We start from the raw sequence: 15,843 nt of genomic DNA, 5'->3' as shown, positions 1-15,843 counted from the left end.
TTGCCCGATGGCTTGAGATCTTGGCAGAGTTCTGCTACATCCTGGAGCACCGGTCAGGGACTCGCCACGAGAATGCAGATGGATTGAAAAGGCAGACCTGCGAGGACTGCTGGCAATGCGCGAGCATTGAACAGAGGGACAGGGGAACCTCACGGAATGAGCTCGCAAAGGAACAAGGGTCGTTAACCGCATGGGTACCGACTAGTTGCCTGGATGGGACTCCTGCTCTCGATAGGGCGGGATTGATCCTGGGCAGCGGCACATACCCCAAGGGGCCGGCCGGCAAATCGCGCAGGACTCCTGCCCCAACAATGGGGGATTGAACCTGGGTGCAGGGGGCTCTCCCGAGGAGCTATCAGCCCCGCCAGGAGTGACAGGACCAAAGGGCTAACTAGCAAGGACACAGGCTACCGGTCAGGGATTAGTGGCCATCATATATTGTGCAATCACCACCGGGGAGGAAGTGCCAGCAGAACACCTGGAAGTCGAGAGCAGAAAGCTGGACATCCTGCATCACATGCGGGGCTCTCTGTGCATATGACAGGACGGCGTGCTGGAAGCACGTGTGGCTCCACAGGGCCACGCTAGATGGTGCCCCATCTGCCCCCCGGCCATGCGGGAAACCACGGTGTGGCAAATGCAGGCCGTGGCTCACTCTGGAGTGGGAAAGACGATAGGTCACCTCCAACTGATGTGGTACTGGCCTGGGCTGACATCCACATTCAGGCCGCTTGTCAAGAGTTGCGAGGTGTGCCAGGCCGCAAAACATGGAGGGACAAAGGCGGCCGAAAAAAAAGAGGCTCTACGCAGGACGACCCTGGCAGAAGGTGGCCATGGATCTGGTGGGGCCATTTTCTGTCACACCAAGGAGGAACAAGTGGGTACTGGTTCTTACCAACCACTTCACCCGGTGGCAGAATGCATTGGCACTACCAGACGCCACGGCCCCGGTGGTCGCCAATGCACTGAATGAGCGGGTCTTCTGCTTTCTGGGATTGCCTGTGCAGATCCACACAGACCAAGGGGCACAGTTCGAGAGCCAACTGATGGCTGAACTGTGCCAACTCTGGAACATAAAAAAAACCCACACGACTCCGTGTCACCCACAGGCGAATAGAGTCATGGAACGGAATAACCGGGGACTCGGGGATTCTTTGAGGGCGCTGCTCTTGACTCGGAGACAGGACCAGTGGAACCTACTGCTTCACTAGTTGATGAGAGCATACAGAGGCACCCCCCCTCTGCGACTGGAGAGACGGCCAACATGCTAATGTTGGGACGAGAACTGAGGTTGCCAGACAAGCTGGAAAGTCACCCCCCCACCAACCGAGTTCTTTCTTGCTCACGAGCACGCTCTTGAGGTGCAGCAGAGGCTGCAGACAGTGCATGAGGCACTCCGGAGAAACCAGATGGAAGTGCGACAAGAAGATAAGAAAGAACCCTCGCTGTACACCCCAGGTGACTAGGTATGGCTCACGAACAAACGCCAAAGATGAGGAGAAAATTCCAAGCTACAGACAAAGTTTGTGGGATCATACCAGGTCTTGAAGGCCTGGTGGAACCACATGTATCTGGTGGAACAGCAGAGGCAGTCTTCCATCTAGAGCGAGAGAAGGCTGAAGCCTTATCACGCTTGCCCAGAGAGGTTGGGGCAGGCCCCGGCCACTCTGGAGCCAAGGAGGGTCCAAACATGAAGGGCGCTCGACCCAGAAGGCCGGAGAGAAGGCAAAAGGAGGGCAGGATAGATCCTGTACCAATAATGCCACCCCTAGCTGGGAAAAGTTGCTATTAGAGGCTGCAAAGAATAGAGGGGAGGAGGTAACTCTCGGGGAAAATCCAGCCGGACTGGAGAAAGAAGGAAGTCAGGGACGCCCTCCTAGTTTCGAAAAAATCAATCCGGCCACACCGAATAAAGTTCTGGGAGAGCCGGAATCAAACCCGGTAAGGACCGAAAAGACCGCAACACCAGATCCCATCAGCTCGGCACACTCCGAGGCCGGCCCAAAAAAACCAGGAGGCCGGAACAATACAGAGATGGTATATGCTACTCGATGGAATTAACGGAAAACAGTCCGGAGGTCGCGCGGGAAAGATGTAGAACGGTTCTTACGGACGCAACCAAGCATTTCTTATTAAAGCACTCGTTTTCTCTGAACAACATCAAAGCACTGGAAAACATGGAGAGCAAAGACAACACATCTCTACAGGATTTACTGACTTCGGTCACAATGAGTTTGAAAGAAACTGGAGAAGGATGTTGAAAGTGCGTGAAGAAATTCTCTCTGCTCACTTGGATGTTTACTGGCTGACTGATTTTATTCCACACAGAAGCATACAAAGGCAAAGTATGACATAATAACACACAATAACAAGGTCATTATGGAGACCACACAAAGACAGAGTATGACATAATACCACACAATAATCCGGTCATCATAGAGACCACAAAAATGGCTACAGTTATTATTTCTACACTCCCACATTACTGTCAGCCCTTTTTGCTATAATATGGTGTAAGGATTGAACCATACAGACAACACAATAATGAAGAACATAAGTTCTTTCGTCAAAATTAACAATATCATGATTAACACACAAAGACAAAAACAAACACAACACAAGCTAGCTAAACAAATGAGCATATGTATATGCCATGTAGTACAATATGTAGATATGCAGATAACAGAGTCTATTGTCAATACATAATACCCAGTTTGGTACGTAGCTTCTCAAACTGGTTTCGTGGTATCGATTTGGTTAGAATGTCAGCAGTCATACTGCCAGACGGGCAATATTCAAGTTTTATGTTGTTGTTTATCACGGCATCTCTCACGAAATGGTATTTAATGTCAATGTGTTTTGCTCTAGATTTATTGCTGGTGCTATGAGCAATTGATATGGCAGCTTGACTATCTGTGTAAACGGTTACAGGTGCTATGTGTGGTTTTGTTTGACTGATCTCATTTAGCAGACGTTTTACAACTATATCTTCTTGTGCACAGTGATACATTGAGATGTATTCAGCCTCTGCTGTAGATGTTGCCACAACAGATTGTCTGTTTGACAGCCAACTGATAGCACCATTAGCGAGTACGAAAGCATTGCCAGTTGTCGATCGACGGTTATCCAAATCTCCAGCCCAGTTAGCATCAGCATATGCTACTACAGGTTAACTATCTGTGGAGTATGTCAGTTTGAGGTCTATAGTCCCTTTCAGATATCGCATGATACGTTTTGCGGCAGTTAGGTGGCTTTCATTTGGAGAGTTATTGTATTTTGACACTTCTCCCACTGCTTGAGCTATGTCGGGTCGTGTACCACCTGACGCATAGAGCAGGCTTCCAACCATAGCCTGGTACATAGTTGCATCAACAGGTTTACTCACACCATCATCCTTTTGGAGCTTCACGGACATGTTGGCGGGGGTTGACACAGGATTAGCACTTTCCATGTTGAAACGAGCCAGTACTTACTGTAAATAGAACTTTTGATGAAGTTCTAGGACATTTTCTTTTCTTTGCACTGTAATGCCTAAGCAATAGTGAAGTACACCTAAGTCCTTCATTTTGAACCTGGCTTCCAGAGCTCTTTTAGTAGAACTCATATCAGTGGCATTGTCGGTCATGATTATCAGGTCATCGACATATACAGCGATGATGGACTGGTTTTCATTGTCAGTTTTAATATAGACACACTGATCGGCGTTTGATCGAACGTAGCCCAAGTCCTTAAGAAACTTGTCAAGCGTGGCGTTCCAGCAGCGTGGTGATTGCTTTAATCCATACAACGCTTTACGGAGTTGGCATACTTTGTTTGCTGCACCTGATTTAACATATCCCTCTGGTTGCTTCATATATATCTCCTCTTCTAATTCACCGTTTAAGAATGCTGATACAACATCCATTTGGTGAATAGTCATGTTTCGTTTCAGTCCATAAGCGAGTAGAGTGCGAATTGACGAGTATTTTACTACTGGTGAGAATGTTTCATTGTAATCAATTCCACTTTTCTGTAAGAAACCCTTTGCAACCAGGCGAGCTTTGTATCTTTCTACTTCTCCAGTGTCCCTATACTTTGTTTTGAATACCCACTTTGAGTCAATTGCTTTTCTACCAGGGGGTAGCTGTACCAGATCCCACGTTTTATTGTCTATTAGTGATTGATACTCTTCGTTGGCAGTATTCAACCATTGGCTAGAGTGAGCTGACTGCGCTGCCTCACCAAATGTAAGCGGTTCTGGCACATTGCTCACATGATAGGCTACATGCTGAGCATACTCATCAATTCCGTAGCGAACTGGTTGTATGTGTGGATGATTAGACGAGCGACGTGATTTTATTTCTGGCTCAGGTTCTTCGCTGGTCTGTTCATTACGAACAGATGATGTTGTCATGGTATCACATGTAACCGTGTCACTAACAGCATTACCTGCACCAAAGTCCTCTTCATTGAATATTACGTCACGGCGTTCTTTCACTTTGTTAGTTGTTACATCATATACTCTATATGCCTTGGATTGCATACTATATCCAACAAATCTAACTCTCTCACATCTTTTATCAAGCCTCTTTCTTTATTGTACATAGGCATATGCAATACAACCAAACACACGCAGGCGAGACAGATCAGGTTTCTTGCCATACCAACGTTCATACGGCGTAGTGTCATGCGACGACGTAGGGAGACGATTACGAGTATAGGCTGCTGTGTTTACGGCCTCGGCCCAAAAACGCTTAGGTAGGTTAGCGTGTGACATCATCGTTCGAGCAGCTTCACACAGTGTTCGATTCATTCTCTCTGCAACCCCGTTTTGTTGTGGGCAATCTGGTGCAGTGAACTCAATTTTGATACCTTGATCAGTTAGAAAGTCTTTGAATGACTTAGACATGTATTCTCCACCTCTATCAGATTGTAGTGTGCCTACCTTTTCACCACATCCTGCAGTATGAGCTAAGAACTGCTTGAATTTTTCAGGTACCTCTGATTTGTGTTTCATGAAGAACACGGCACAACAGCGAGAATAGTCATCGATAAATGTGACAAAGTATTTACTGCCACCTATTGATTTACTGTCCATTGTACATATGTCAGTGTGAACTAGTTCGAGCGGGCGTTTTGATCGAATTTCTCCCACAGGGTGAAATGGCTGACGTGCCATCTAACCTTCGACACAACCCTCACAGAAAGTCAACTCAGATTTATCTATATTTGGAATGCAATTGTCTTTATCACGACTAATTGTAGTGAGAGTTGTGTTGTTGACATGAGCTAATCTTTGATGCCAAATGTCACCGGTTACAGCAGCCGTGTTTATGATCGGTTGACAGTCAAGGTGAAACATTCTACCAACAAGAGCACCCTTAGCTCTAACACGTCCCTTGCTATCTTTAATTCAGCACATTTTACTACCAAATTCCACAGTCTTGTTATGACTGGTTGCAGCACGTACAGAGAACAAGTTTACAGCTAAATCAGGAACATAGAGTACGTCATACAGGGTAACGTGTTTTTTAACCTTACGATGTGTCAGGGCAATCTTGACATTACCAACACCTACAGCATCAATGATTCTACCATCTCCAACGCTTACCTTCTCAGGGCTTGTTAGTTCCTCATATTCACAAAATAATTGTCTACTTGCAGTCATGTGTTTCAATGCACCGAAGTCAATAATCCATGCCATGTATGCATTATTCTGTTGATCAACAGTCTCGGAGACTGTGTAGGCTTCATCATTGCTACTGTCATCAGACGACTGTTCTGTTGAAACATGCTTCGCATTGTGTTTTGATCTGTCGGCGGTTTTATAACGATTTTGCGGGCATTTACGTTGCAGGTGAGTCATTGAACCGCAGTTATAGCATGCTCTTGCTCTTGGTAGTGTTCGATGTTGCGGTGTCGACATTAAGGCGGTGTCAGTAGTTGTCGATGATGCTGATCTCTTTTGTTCAGCATTTATCAATGTCTGGTAAACAAAGTTTAGAGTCAAGTCATCAACCCTTGCTTCTAGTGCAATTACGACATTCTCAAAACTGTCCGGCAAACTTCCAAGAAGGGTTACGACTTGATCCTCCTCGGAAATAGGAGCTTTTATAGCAGCTAACTTATCCGTAAGCTCCTTCATATGCTTTATATGATTAGATATCAATTCTCCCTCTCTCATGACGAATCTAAAGTATTGTTTCTTTAGAAAGAGTTTATTTGCTACTGTGTCTCTTTCAAAGTGTTCTTTCAGCCTTTTCCAAGCTTCATTGGGTTTTTCACAGTCAAATATTTGATACACTAGCTCACTGCTCCCACTTTCTGTTTTCTCCTTTGGTAGTCCTTTTTAGCATCATCCCCTGTTGTAGGCTCTTCTTCACTACCATCGACTATAGAATATAATCCTTTGGCTAGCAAGAGGTGTTTCGTTTGGAATTTCCATGTAGAGTAGTTCTGTGTTGTGAGTTTGTCAATTGTGTATCTATCCTCAGAAGCCATTGTGAACTGGGCCCATAACCTGTTGAAAGTGCGTGAAGAAATTCCCTCTGCTCACTTGGATGTTTACTGGCTGACTGATTTTATTCCACACAGAAGCATACAAAGGCAAAGTATGACATAATAACACACAATAACAAGGTCATCATAGAGACCACAAAAATGGCTACAGTTATTATTTCTACAAAGGACTGGGTAGGCCAACACCGGCAAACGTGGTGGCCTACAAAGGAAGTAACACAAAGAGGGACGAAGCACGGCGGCCAGATTCTGCCGTATTGGAAATTACGGAGGAGGGAGCAGAGGCGCTGCTGGATGCCACTCTGACAGAAGACAGCGTAGAGGAGTTACTGAATGAAGTTATGCCGGAACCAGTGGAAGAGGAGTGCCACGTGGCTGCTGTACGCACGAAAAAGAGACGGATCAGTCTCCTTCACCGGAGTTATTTTCTTCTCCACTGGCCATTGCCGTGAGGGAAAGCACACCCGTGAGGCAGCCAGAGTCAGAGAGGGTCAGGCCATGGAAGAAGACTATCGTGAGGACCATTAAGTACCTGTCTTTCCAGACTGTGACACGGGCGGAAGAGCAGGTGCAAGATGGGAGTTGCCGGATCTGCCAGTTCACAACTAGCACCCGGCGGATCCAATTTCACGTGCTGCAACACTACGCCATGTTTGTGTGCTCCTGCAATTGGCAGCACATGTCAAGGGACCAGATGTTACTACACCACACGACTCACCAGCAAGGAGGAGTGGAGCCAGTGGTATATCTGGTGGATCAAGACTCCTGGGAGCAGTTTTGCCAGGAAAATATGAGGGACTTACTGACGATGGCTGCCTGCACACCCACTACCAGAAGAAAGAGACATCACAGCCCCCGGAGAGGAGCACAGCGGGCTAGGACACCACCGTGACCCCCAGCCCGGATTCGCCCAGCTTCGACCAGGAGGAGCAGGACGACCGTGGAGCCCGCCGGGTCACGCACCCTGGCCGAAGTGATAGGGCGGACTCCGGCCAGCCAGACCCTCTTGCAGACGCAGTGCAGCCGAGCCCGGTTGCTAGCGCAGGACGAACAGGAATGGACCAGGGCTGCTGAGACTATGCAGGCCACCCTGCGGCAGGGACACCTGAAGAGCCGGGAACGCTAGCTACTATTGGAAGAGATAGAGCGCCTCCGTTATGGAGCCCGCCAACTTGAGGCTCTGGCACAGCTAGTCCTTAAACAGGATGTGAATTGAAGACCCTAATCGCCAATGGGGGGAAGTGTGTGGTGGATGGCATCCCCTTACATTTAGCCAAGCCAAGCCGATGTACAGCAGAGTCAAGCATAGCCAAGCCAGAGCCGTACTGACTGAAGACCAAGCCGAGCTGGACCAAGCCGAGCTGGACCAAGCCGAGCCGGGCCGAGCCGAGCCGAGCCATGCCGGGTCTCACCAAACAGAACAGGGGTAGAGTTTAGCAGCTATATAAGCCCGAACATTTGTCTAGTAGAGCAGAGCTGTTCTGGGCCTGTTCATTGCTTGTCACTTGATTCATTTCTTGTACACCTTGAACTAAACCGAAATATATGTATTGTACTCATGCACAAGTCTTGTACTAGTGGAGGAAAGTGAAAGTCGCACAAAACCTTTACACTACATATATGGCCTCTCGCCTTCCCAACGTAAGGCATTACATCTGGAGCATTTTTAGACATTCGTTCCATAGGAAAATTCGGCCCTATACTGTGTTGCAAGACTATAGTCAAGTGTGAAGTTTTTTGTCCATACGCGGCGCCTGGTAGCAGCTGCTGTAGTTAGTGCATCTTGCTGTTGTTGCCGTTTCATCTGTTCTGAAAACTCAGCTCGCCGAGCAGCCGTTGTAGCTAGTGCATCATGTTCATGTTGCCGCTGCATCTGCTCAGAGGTTTCTGCTTGCCTGGCCGCTGTAGCGGCTGCTCTGAGCCGTTTGAGTCGCTGCTGGGTCGGCTCAGTAGTCTCTGCACTTCTAGCAGCTGCAGCATCTATTCTGGCCTGCTCTCAATGTACCTGTATTTGCTCAGTGGTTCCTGCTCTTCTAGCAGCTGCTATTCTGTTTCGTTGTAAGCGTAGTTGTGTTTGCTCTGCAGTTTCTGCTCGTCTAGCTGCTGCTTTGCGAATTCGGTCTTTTTTCTAAGGGAATCAATCTCTTCTTGCGTTTTGGTAGTAGGCTTTTTGGGAGGCATTGTACAGCTTCAAGCGTTTCTAAAAGAGAATGAGATGGTGTGCTTTTTTGTAATACACGCTGCTCGCTTTCTTCTCCCCGTCGCCTATCGTAACGCTCGGAGTGTCCGCACAAGTTCTGTAGTAGCTGTAGTTCTGTGGTACTCGTAGCCTAAAAAAAGTAAACGTAAGTCAGCTGCGGAAGGAAATGAACATGCTTACTATCACAAACAGTGGCAAATTCAACGTTTTTGACCCTTTCACTGAAGTAAACTCATTTATACGCTTTTTATTGTCGACCGCCGTAGACACATTTTTGCGACTTTCCCAGCAATTGCTAGTAACTAAGTTTTATTATTTGTTGATAACATAACCAACGATCTTTAAGACTTTTATGGTAGTGACAGTGTTTTCCTAAAATTTTTTATCATAAAATTAGCCTAAAGTTTAATTTTAAATTTTTGTGTGAGAATTTACAACATAGAAACGAAGAATTTTTGTGCAAGTTCATTAATTGCGTCCAAGTTAGAAAACAAATAACTATTTATGTTGATGACATTATAGCGGATTCAGATTTTTGTGATTTTGCAATTGCACTGCAAGCCTCTATTCAGGTTGGTAGTTTGACAGAAGGCTTCAATAGATTAAGCAAGCATCTTATGTATTGTAAAAGAGTTGAGTTGTTTTCACTATAATAGTGCATAGAAACTTAACTGACTCCTTACTTACTACATCAATGTTACAGAATAACTTGTAATGAAAGCTTGAAAAGAATATACATGTATTTGTATATAAATACTGAATATCACACAATCGTTATACAGAGAAAGCACAAACTGCTTCTGCTCTTATCTTGCAGATGTCCCTCTTTATAAAGGCTCTAAATAGCTTGGCTACGCCCTTCAGCCGGTGTCGAGTCGGTATTAGTCTGAGCCATATGCAAGCTGGCTTGGTTTCTGGTTGTGTTGCTTACCTGAGCCTACTGAGCAATCAGTTGACTGACTCTAACCACAACAAGTCAGTTTGAAGCTATGGTTAGAGAGTGGGATAAAGATTATACCAGCCAGGCATACTACTATCTGCTCTAATTATTCACATTCCATTATTTTAGATCTTTCGGGGCACACCAGACTGCCAGGGTACTAGTCTGGTGTGAAACTTTCATAAACTAATTAAGATATAAACTGATTGCCTGCCTGCTTCTAGGTTTGAATGATTCCTTACATTGACTTTCTGTTATTGTAAATATCTAACACTAAATCTTCTCTTCTTGTTCAGCCATTAGAAAAAAAATGACAAAGAAGTAATAGCAGTTATTCTAATAGCTGTCATAGCAGTTCGTACTGCTTTTTTCTTCTTGTCTCTTATAGCAACCTGTTTATACTATAGACGAGTCCTAGCAAGGTAAGACTATGATTGACTCGTAACCCAGTCAGACTGTTGAACACTTATGCTATGTATGGTGCTGATGTAAATATAGTTCGACAAAGATTACACCCATGGTACAAGAAATGTATACAAAGGGCCTATCTGTGCAAATGTATTTGACATAATCTTCCTGTAACATTTGGATTTATTCTCCCTTGTAACATCACTTTTGCTCTTATTAATATTATTGTAGTCCAAATTAAACAAGACTGTGCTTTGTTTAGTCTAATAGATTGTGTATATCTATTAAATTTTCTATTTTATTAAAGCGTGTTATATTTTTAGTCATATATTATGTAGCTATTGCCAAATCGGCTTTTTCGAGAAGACAGGTTTTGATCAAAATACTATGCAAGGGATTGTCCTCTCTTGTGTTCCAATAGGTATTTTAGTAGAATTTTGTCTCACTGAGCGCATGATGCATAAAGTAAGAAGTATGGTTAAGAACACATTGCTAATGCAGGTGACATCTGCTGCATGTAGGACACTCTGGTAATATGGCCATAGCCCCTGGTGACAATCTGGTAGTTGAACAGGTGGAATGGCTATAGCATATGGTGCCTCATAGAACATCCATCTTGAAGGCAAGATAGCCAATCTACTGTAACTATAGCATTTGATAAATAAAATAGCAATCTTGACAATAACACCTGATAGCTACCTGAACCAAAATTGAGATTATTGGACAGGCACACCATAGTGTGTGGTGGAAATCCAGCAATTATGAATATGATAGTCAAATCATAGTTTTTAACGGGTATCAGCTTTAGTAAGCCTCTGGTGCTCCAATTTAAGGGCTACCCTAAAAGAATCACTATGCTGTATCTATGAATTTAGTGTGTAGCAAACAGTAAAAAACATTACAAAATGCATTCACATGAGAAATAGGAAGCTATAATATGTACGAGGAAAAGTAAATAAAGGTAGATGCAAATAAAGGTATGTCTGTAAAGTAACAAATTGAAATATTTTTAACTTATTTTTATTAATTTACAGAGTTAAAGCTGAGAATCACCAACTACCAGAACCACCAGCTGACAGATGTCAGCAGCCAATTGGTAGGTAGATACAAACATTGCTTGACTAGCCCTATAACTCAGTTCTAGATGTCATGTCTTTTTTTCATAACATTCTGCTTTACCCGTAACAGCTATGACATGGTTGATGACTGTCCATGCTTTGAAGGTTTACTGACAGCATTGTGGAATTACATCTATTTATTAGTAATACAATTACGATATGACATTTTTCACCTATAGTTTTGATGTTAGAAAACAAAGACTAGTTGTTCAAATCAAAACGCTAGTGATGCAAGTGCTCAGCTGTGACATAGGAAAGTCATTTTGTTTGCAAAACATAAATATGCCATTGCTGACAATTAGACAATAGGTCAAAATGAAGAACAAAAGCGCATCTATTGGCTGCAGTTTCAATACAGTTTCCCCATCTAGTTGCTAGGGTGCATATTTTGGTTACCAAACATGCCATATAATACTAACACAAAGTCAAAGCAAGCTCCATAGATGCCGAATGAGTTTGTGTCATGACTAGCCATGATGACTAGCCATGCTTTGAAGGTTTACTGACAGCATTTTGGAATTAAATCTATTTATAGTAATTCAATTACAAATTTCATTTTGTACCTATGATTTTGATGTTTGTAAACAAAAACTAGTTGTGGAGATCAAAACGCTAGTGATGCAAGCTATAAGCTGTGACATAAGAAATTCATTTTGTTTGCAAAATATAAATTTTTCATTGCTGACGATTAGACAATTATAGGTCAAAACGAAAGACAAAAGCGCATTTATTGGCTGCAGTTTCGATACAGTTTCCCCATCTAGTTGCTAGAATGCATATTTTGGTTACTAAACATTCCATATAATTCTAACACAAAGTCAAAGCAAACTCCATAGATGCCGAATGAGTTCATGACATATACATGTATATGCTGATACATGTATATGACATATACATGTATATGTTGATACAAGTATATGACCTATACATGTATATGACCTATACATGTATATGACCTATACATGTATATGTCTTGATTTACCTTTCAGCTGGTACTTATAGAACTAAACTAATTGGCTTGTCTGTACATCATGCAGAGTGCGCAAGCAAAAAATTTCTTCTTTCACAAGTTTTTTTTTGAATTATGTCTAAAAAATTTAATTATTTTTTTAGCCATCAGTCTGTTTAAACCAATTGACACATGGTCTGCCTCTATATGTAATAGTCTGTATGTAGCACTTATGTCGTATTCGTATGTAAGTACTTTGAATAATAAGTTTCCAATATAATTATAGAGCGTCGTGGCCGTTTCTGGCTAATACTATTCAAAGATTGCAAATTATCTAAAATTGCAAAATGATCTATTTATTTTAACAGCTTAAAAATGTTGATAAAACCTTGTATTTCGTCAAAATTACATGAAAATATTATAACAACCTCAAGCTATAATGCTATCTGCTGCTGTTAATGTAATAAAAACTTGTAATGTAAATTAACCTTTAATACTATCAAAGTATTAAGCACCTGCTATCAATTTAATAAAATTTTATTTAACACGAAAAACAGATGCTGTCTATTTTCTACAATCTTATAGAAAACGTCCATCATGAACGCTGTATTTTTATCAGAGCTACATGTATATACCCGTCAACGTTATTACTAACTCGTGGTGTTTATTAGTTCAAGGTCAGGAGCCAGTGAGCTATTTAGAGATCGTTCCTGCTAATGCTGACAACCACGTATATGAAAAGCCGCTGAACTCCCATAGAAAGTCTGGGACACTTCGTCAGCCACCAGTTATTACCGAGCAACCTGATGACAGTGTGTACTTGTCAACAGATGACTATCACCTGTATGCTTAATTTGCTGCCTTGTCGTGCCAGTCGCTGACAGCTTTTTGTACTTTATTTTTAGTTGAAAGTGACGCCATATAAAAAGTCCGAACTGTATCAAGTTATATAGCATTTACTTTTATTTTTATGATCTTGTTTGCTTTTCAGTTTAACTATAAATAGAACTTTATTTTTTAAAGTTTTATTTGAACTTCTATAAATTGGGCTGCTAAATAAAACTCTTTCTGTAGCCCCAGATCCTAAATGACTGAGTTTATGCAATTAAATTTTTGAATAGGCTCCTTAATGACAAAATATTTGCTATAAGAATACTGTGTTGCTGAGTTTACTTCACACAAACATCTATATTGCTACAGCAAAGTAAAAACAGTTACAATGATCCAGACAGAGCAACTAATATGCAAGAAAAAGTGAATCTAACGCAAGAAGTAAAAAAATAACATTAAAGGTTGACTTGCAACAAAATTCCCATTACAGTTATTTGTAGGTATTCGTTTTTGGGCTTTTAAGAGCTTGTAATCACACTTTCACATATTTGACACCTTCAACACAACAGAGTAAGACATGGTGAGTTTTTTGATACCAAATAACTGTAATGTGAGTTTTTTGGCAGGTCAACCTTTAAGTATCATTAATAAGTGAAAAATAGAACTGCATCATTTGAATCTTCTGTTTAATCCCAATTTAAAACTAAAGATCAAAACTAATAAGATATTACATTTATATAGATGTGGTCAGTTAATCAGCATGACCAGCTATGTAAAGCATGTTACAAAAAATTGCTAGTTCATAACATTCCTATGTGAATGATATAAACTAAATCTTAAACAATATTAGCTTTATAATTCATGTTTTGACTGTTTTACTTTTGAGATTTTGCTGATCTTTAAAAATCCTTGGAACGTAAATTTAAGCGCTGCAACAAAAGAATAATAAAGATGCTTCAAATACTTCCTATACTTCCTAGCTTAGGTTATACAATAACAAATTTTAGAGTGTTACTTGCTTTGATCGATTATTATAGTTTATGTCTAAAGTCATGTGCCAATAGTTGATATAATTCTAACAATGATTTTAGAAAAGCAATGTCTGCTGTTATGAAATGACACTAGTCGGTAGTGACAGAGGTAATATCCACTGTTAACATTCTAACGTACCTGGTTCTTAGTTCCTGGTTATTGCTTCCTTCTCTTCCGGTTACTCGCAGTTACGTTGCCGTAATCCTCTCCTAGCTGTCGTAAACCGTATATCCGGTTTCCCGCATCACATCTCCCTTTCTCTCTTTCTTTTCTCTTTATCTTTTTCTTTAGCCCACTCTATTGTTCTCCGCTAACTATTATTTTTCCTTAAGCCGTGACTATTATTCCCATTCTATTCCTTCTACTTCACATACTTTTGAAGAGTAGGGACATCTTGTCGGATGTCTGTGTTTCTTACCTCAGGTTGTTCTTCAAAACGAACTCTCCGCTGCCTGACTGGTGACTTTCTCTCCCTTGCATCTCTATTTATCCTTCTAATTTTTTGTTGTCTCTTTTCCTCCCTGTTAACCCTTCTGCCTCTTGCTCCCTGGCTCTTTCTCTTTTAATAGCTCTTTCAGCTATTATCCGATTTTCTCTAGCTCTTAGCACATCTCTTTCATAATCTCTTTCAGCTGCTGCCATTTCGCTTTCAAACCTTCTTCTTAATTCACCTTCCTTTCTTTCTCTATCTTGTCTTGCTCTTTCTATCACCTCTCTTTCTTTTCTCCTCCAAATGCTTTCTTTCTCTAGTTTTCGACCTTCTCCATTTTGGTTTTCTCTAGCAGCTTCGACCTTCCTTTCCTCTGAACTTCCATCTCTATCCAATCTCTCTCTATTAACCCCATCTCTATTGTTTCTCCTATCAATTCCTGCTCTAGTATCCCTTTCTCTCCTTGGAGGCAAAATCAAATGTTCCCGCAAGTCCATCACACCCCTTCTTCTTGTAGCTATGTATCTGGACTTATTGATGGACAACACCCTCGCTCAGTGTTCATTAGGGTGGACTTCCTCCTTTAAGTGTTCTTTATTAAAGAAGAACCGGCCATTCGTCCCTCTTCCAAAAAGTCGAGTGCACAAATTAGGCATGCCCTCCCTTTTGTTAGAGTTAAGGATACAGATAAGCCTATTCAGATGACCTATGACTCTGTACTGTGTAGCTGGCACCCTGGTAAAGAGATAAAAGAAGCAGAGGACTACTTCCGGTCTGTTGGATGCCCTTCGCAGAGTCTGCTCATACCGAGAAACCCTGTCCCCATCCACGGCGTTATCCTGTCGGCCCATGATATTGGGAACTCCGGATATGGTAATTTTTATCCCAGGGATCCCACACCTGTATAGCAGCTTCTCCAGGATGGCTCCTCCTAAAGCAATTTTTTTCACCCCCTCTGGTGGCATGATATAGTGAGCTACGCTGTTTCCAACTATTGTATAGTCCTCCATTTCTATTATTCCTTCGCTATTTTTATTTCTAAACCCTTTCTATTATCCGTGCTCTTAACCTCCTCACTTTCTATTGTCTACCTTACTTTTACTCTGAGCCCTTTCTATTGAATCCAACTTCAGTTATAGTATTTCAAGTGTCTACAACAAAAGTTATTTGGAGTAAACAAAATCATTATCACGTTTATTTATTCTATCTCTAGTACCCTTTCTTATTGGATTACTATTACTATTATTTCCTACTAATGTTTTCTTTCTATTTACTTCCTTACTATTACTAACTACTTCATTATCCTGAGACTCTATCGTGTAGCGCAAAGTTTTTTCAAATAATAATCTCAGATGTTTCCTAATCCTTTTTACTCTTCTTCCGTTCATATCTACCCAGAAGCTGTTTGGTTCTAAAGCCTCCTTAATAACTATTGCT

At 42.0% G+C, this 15,843-nt stretch overlaps 1 protein-coding gene across 1 annotated transcript; it reads right to left on the bottom strand.

Moving 5' to 3' along the window:
* Positions 1 to 14,462: 14,462 nt before the first annotated feature.
* On the bottom strand, positions 14,463 to 14,903 carry LOC137390365 (octapeptide-repeat protein T2-like). Its single transcript, XM_068076700.1, has one exon. The coding sequence runs from the start codon at positions 14,901 to 14,903 to the stop codon at positions 14,463 to 14,465; it is 441 nt and encodes a 146-aa protein (XP_067932801.1).
* Between the last annotated feature and the right edge of the window lie 940 nt (positions 14,904 to 15,843).

This window comes from Watersipora subatra, chromosome 1 (genome assembly GCF_963576615.1).
Source record: "Watersipora subatra chromosome 1, tzWatSuba1.1, whole genome shotgun sequence".
Classification (NCBI taxonomy): Eukaryota; Metazoa; Bryozoa; class Gymnolaemata; order Cheilostomatida; family Watersiporidae; genus Watersipora; species Watersipora subatra.
Note: the sequence above shows the minus strand (reverse complement) of the source record. Positions and strands in the feature narration are given on the sequence as shown.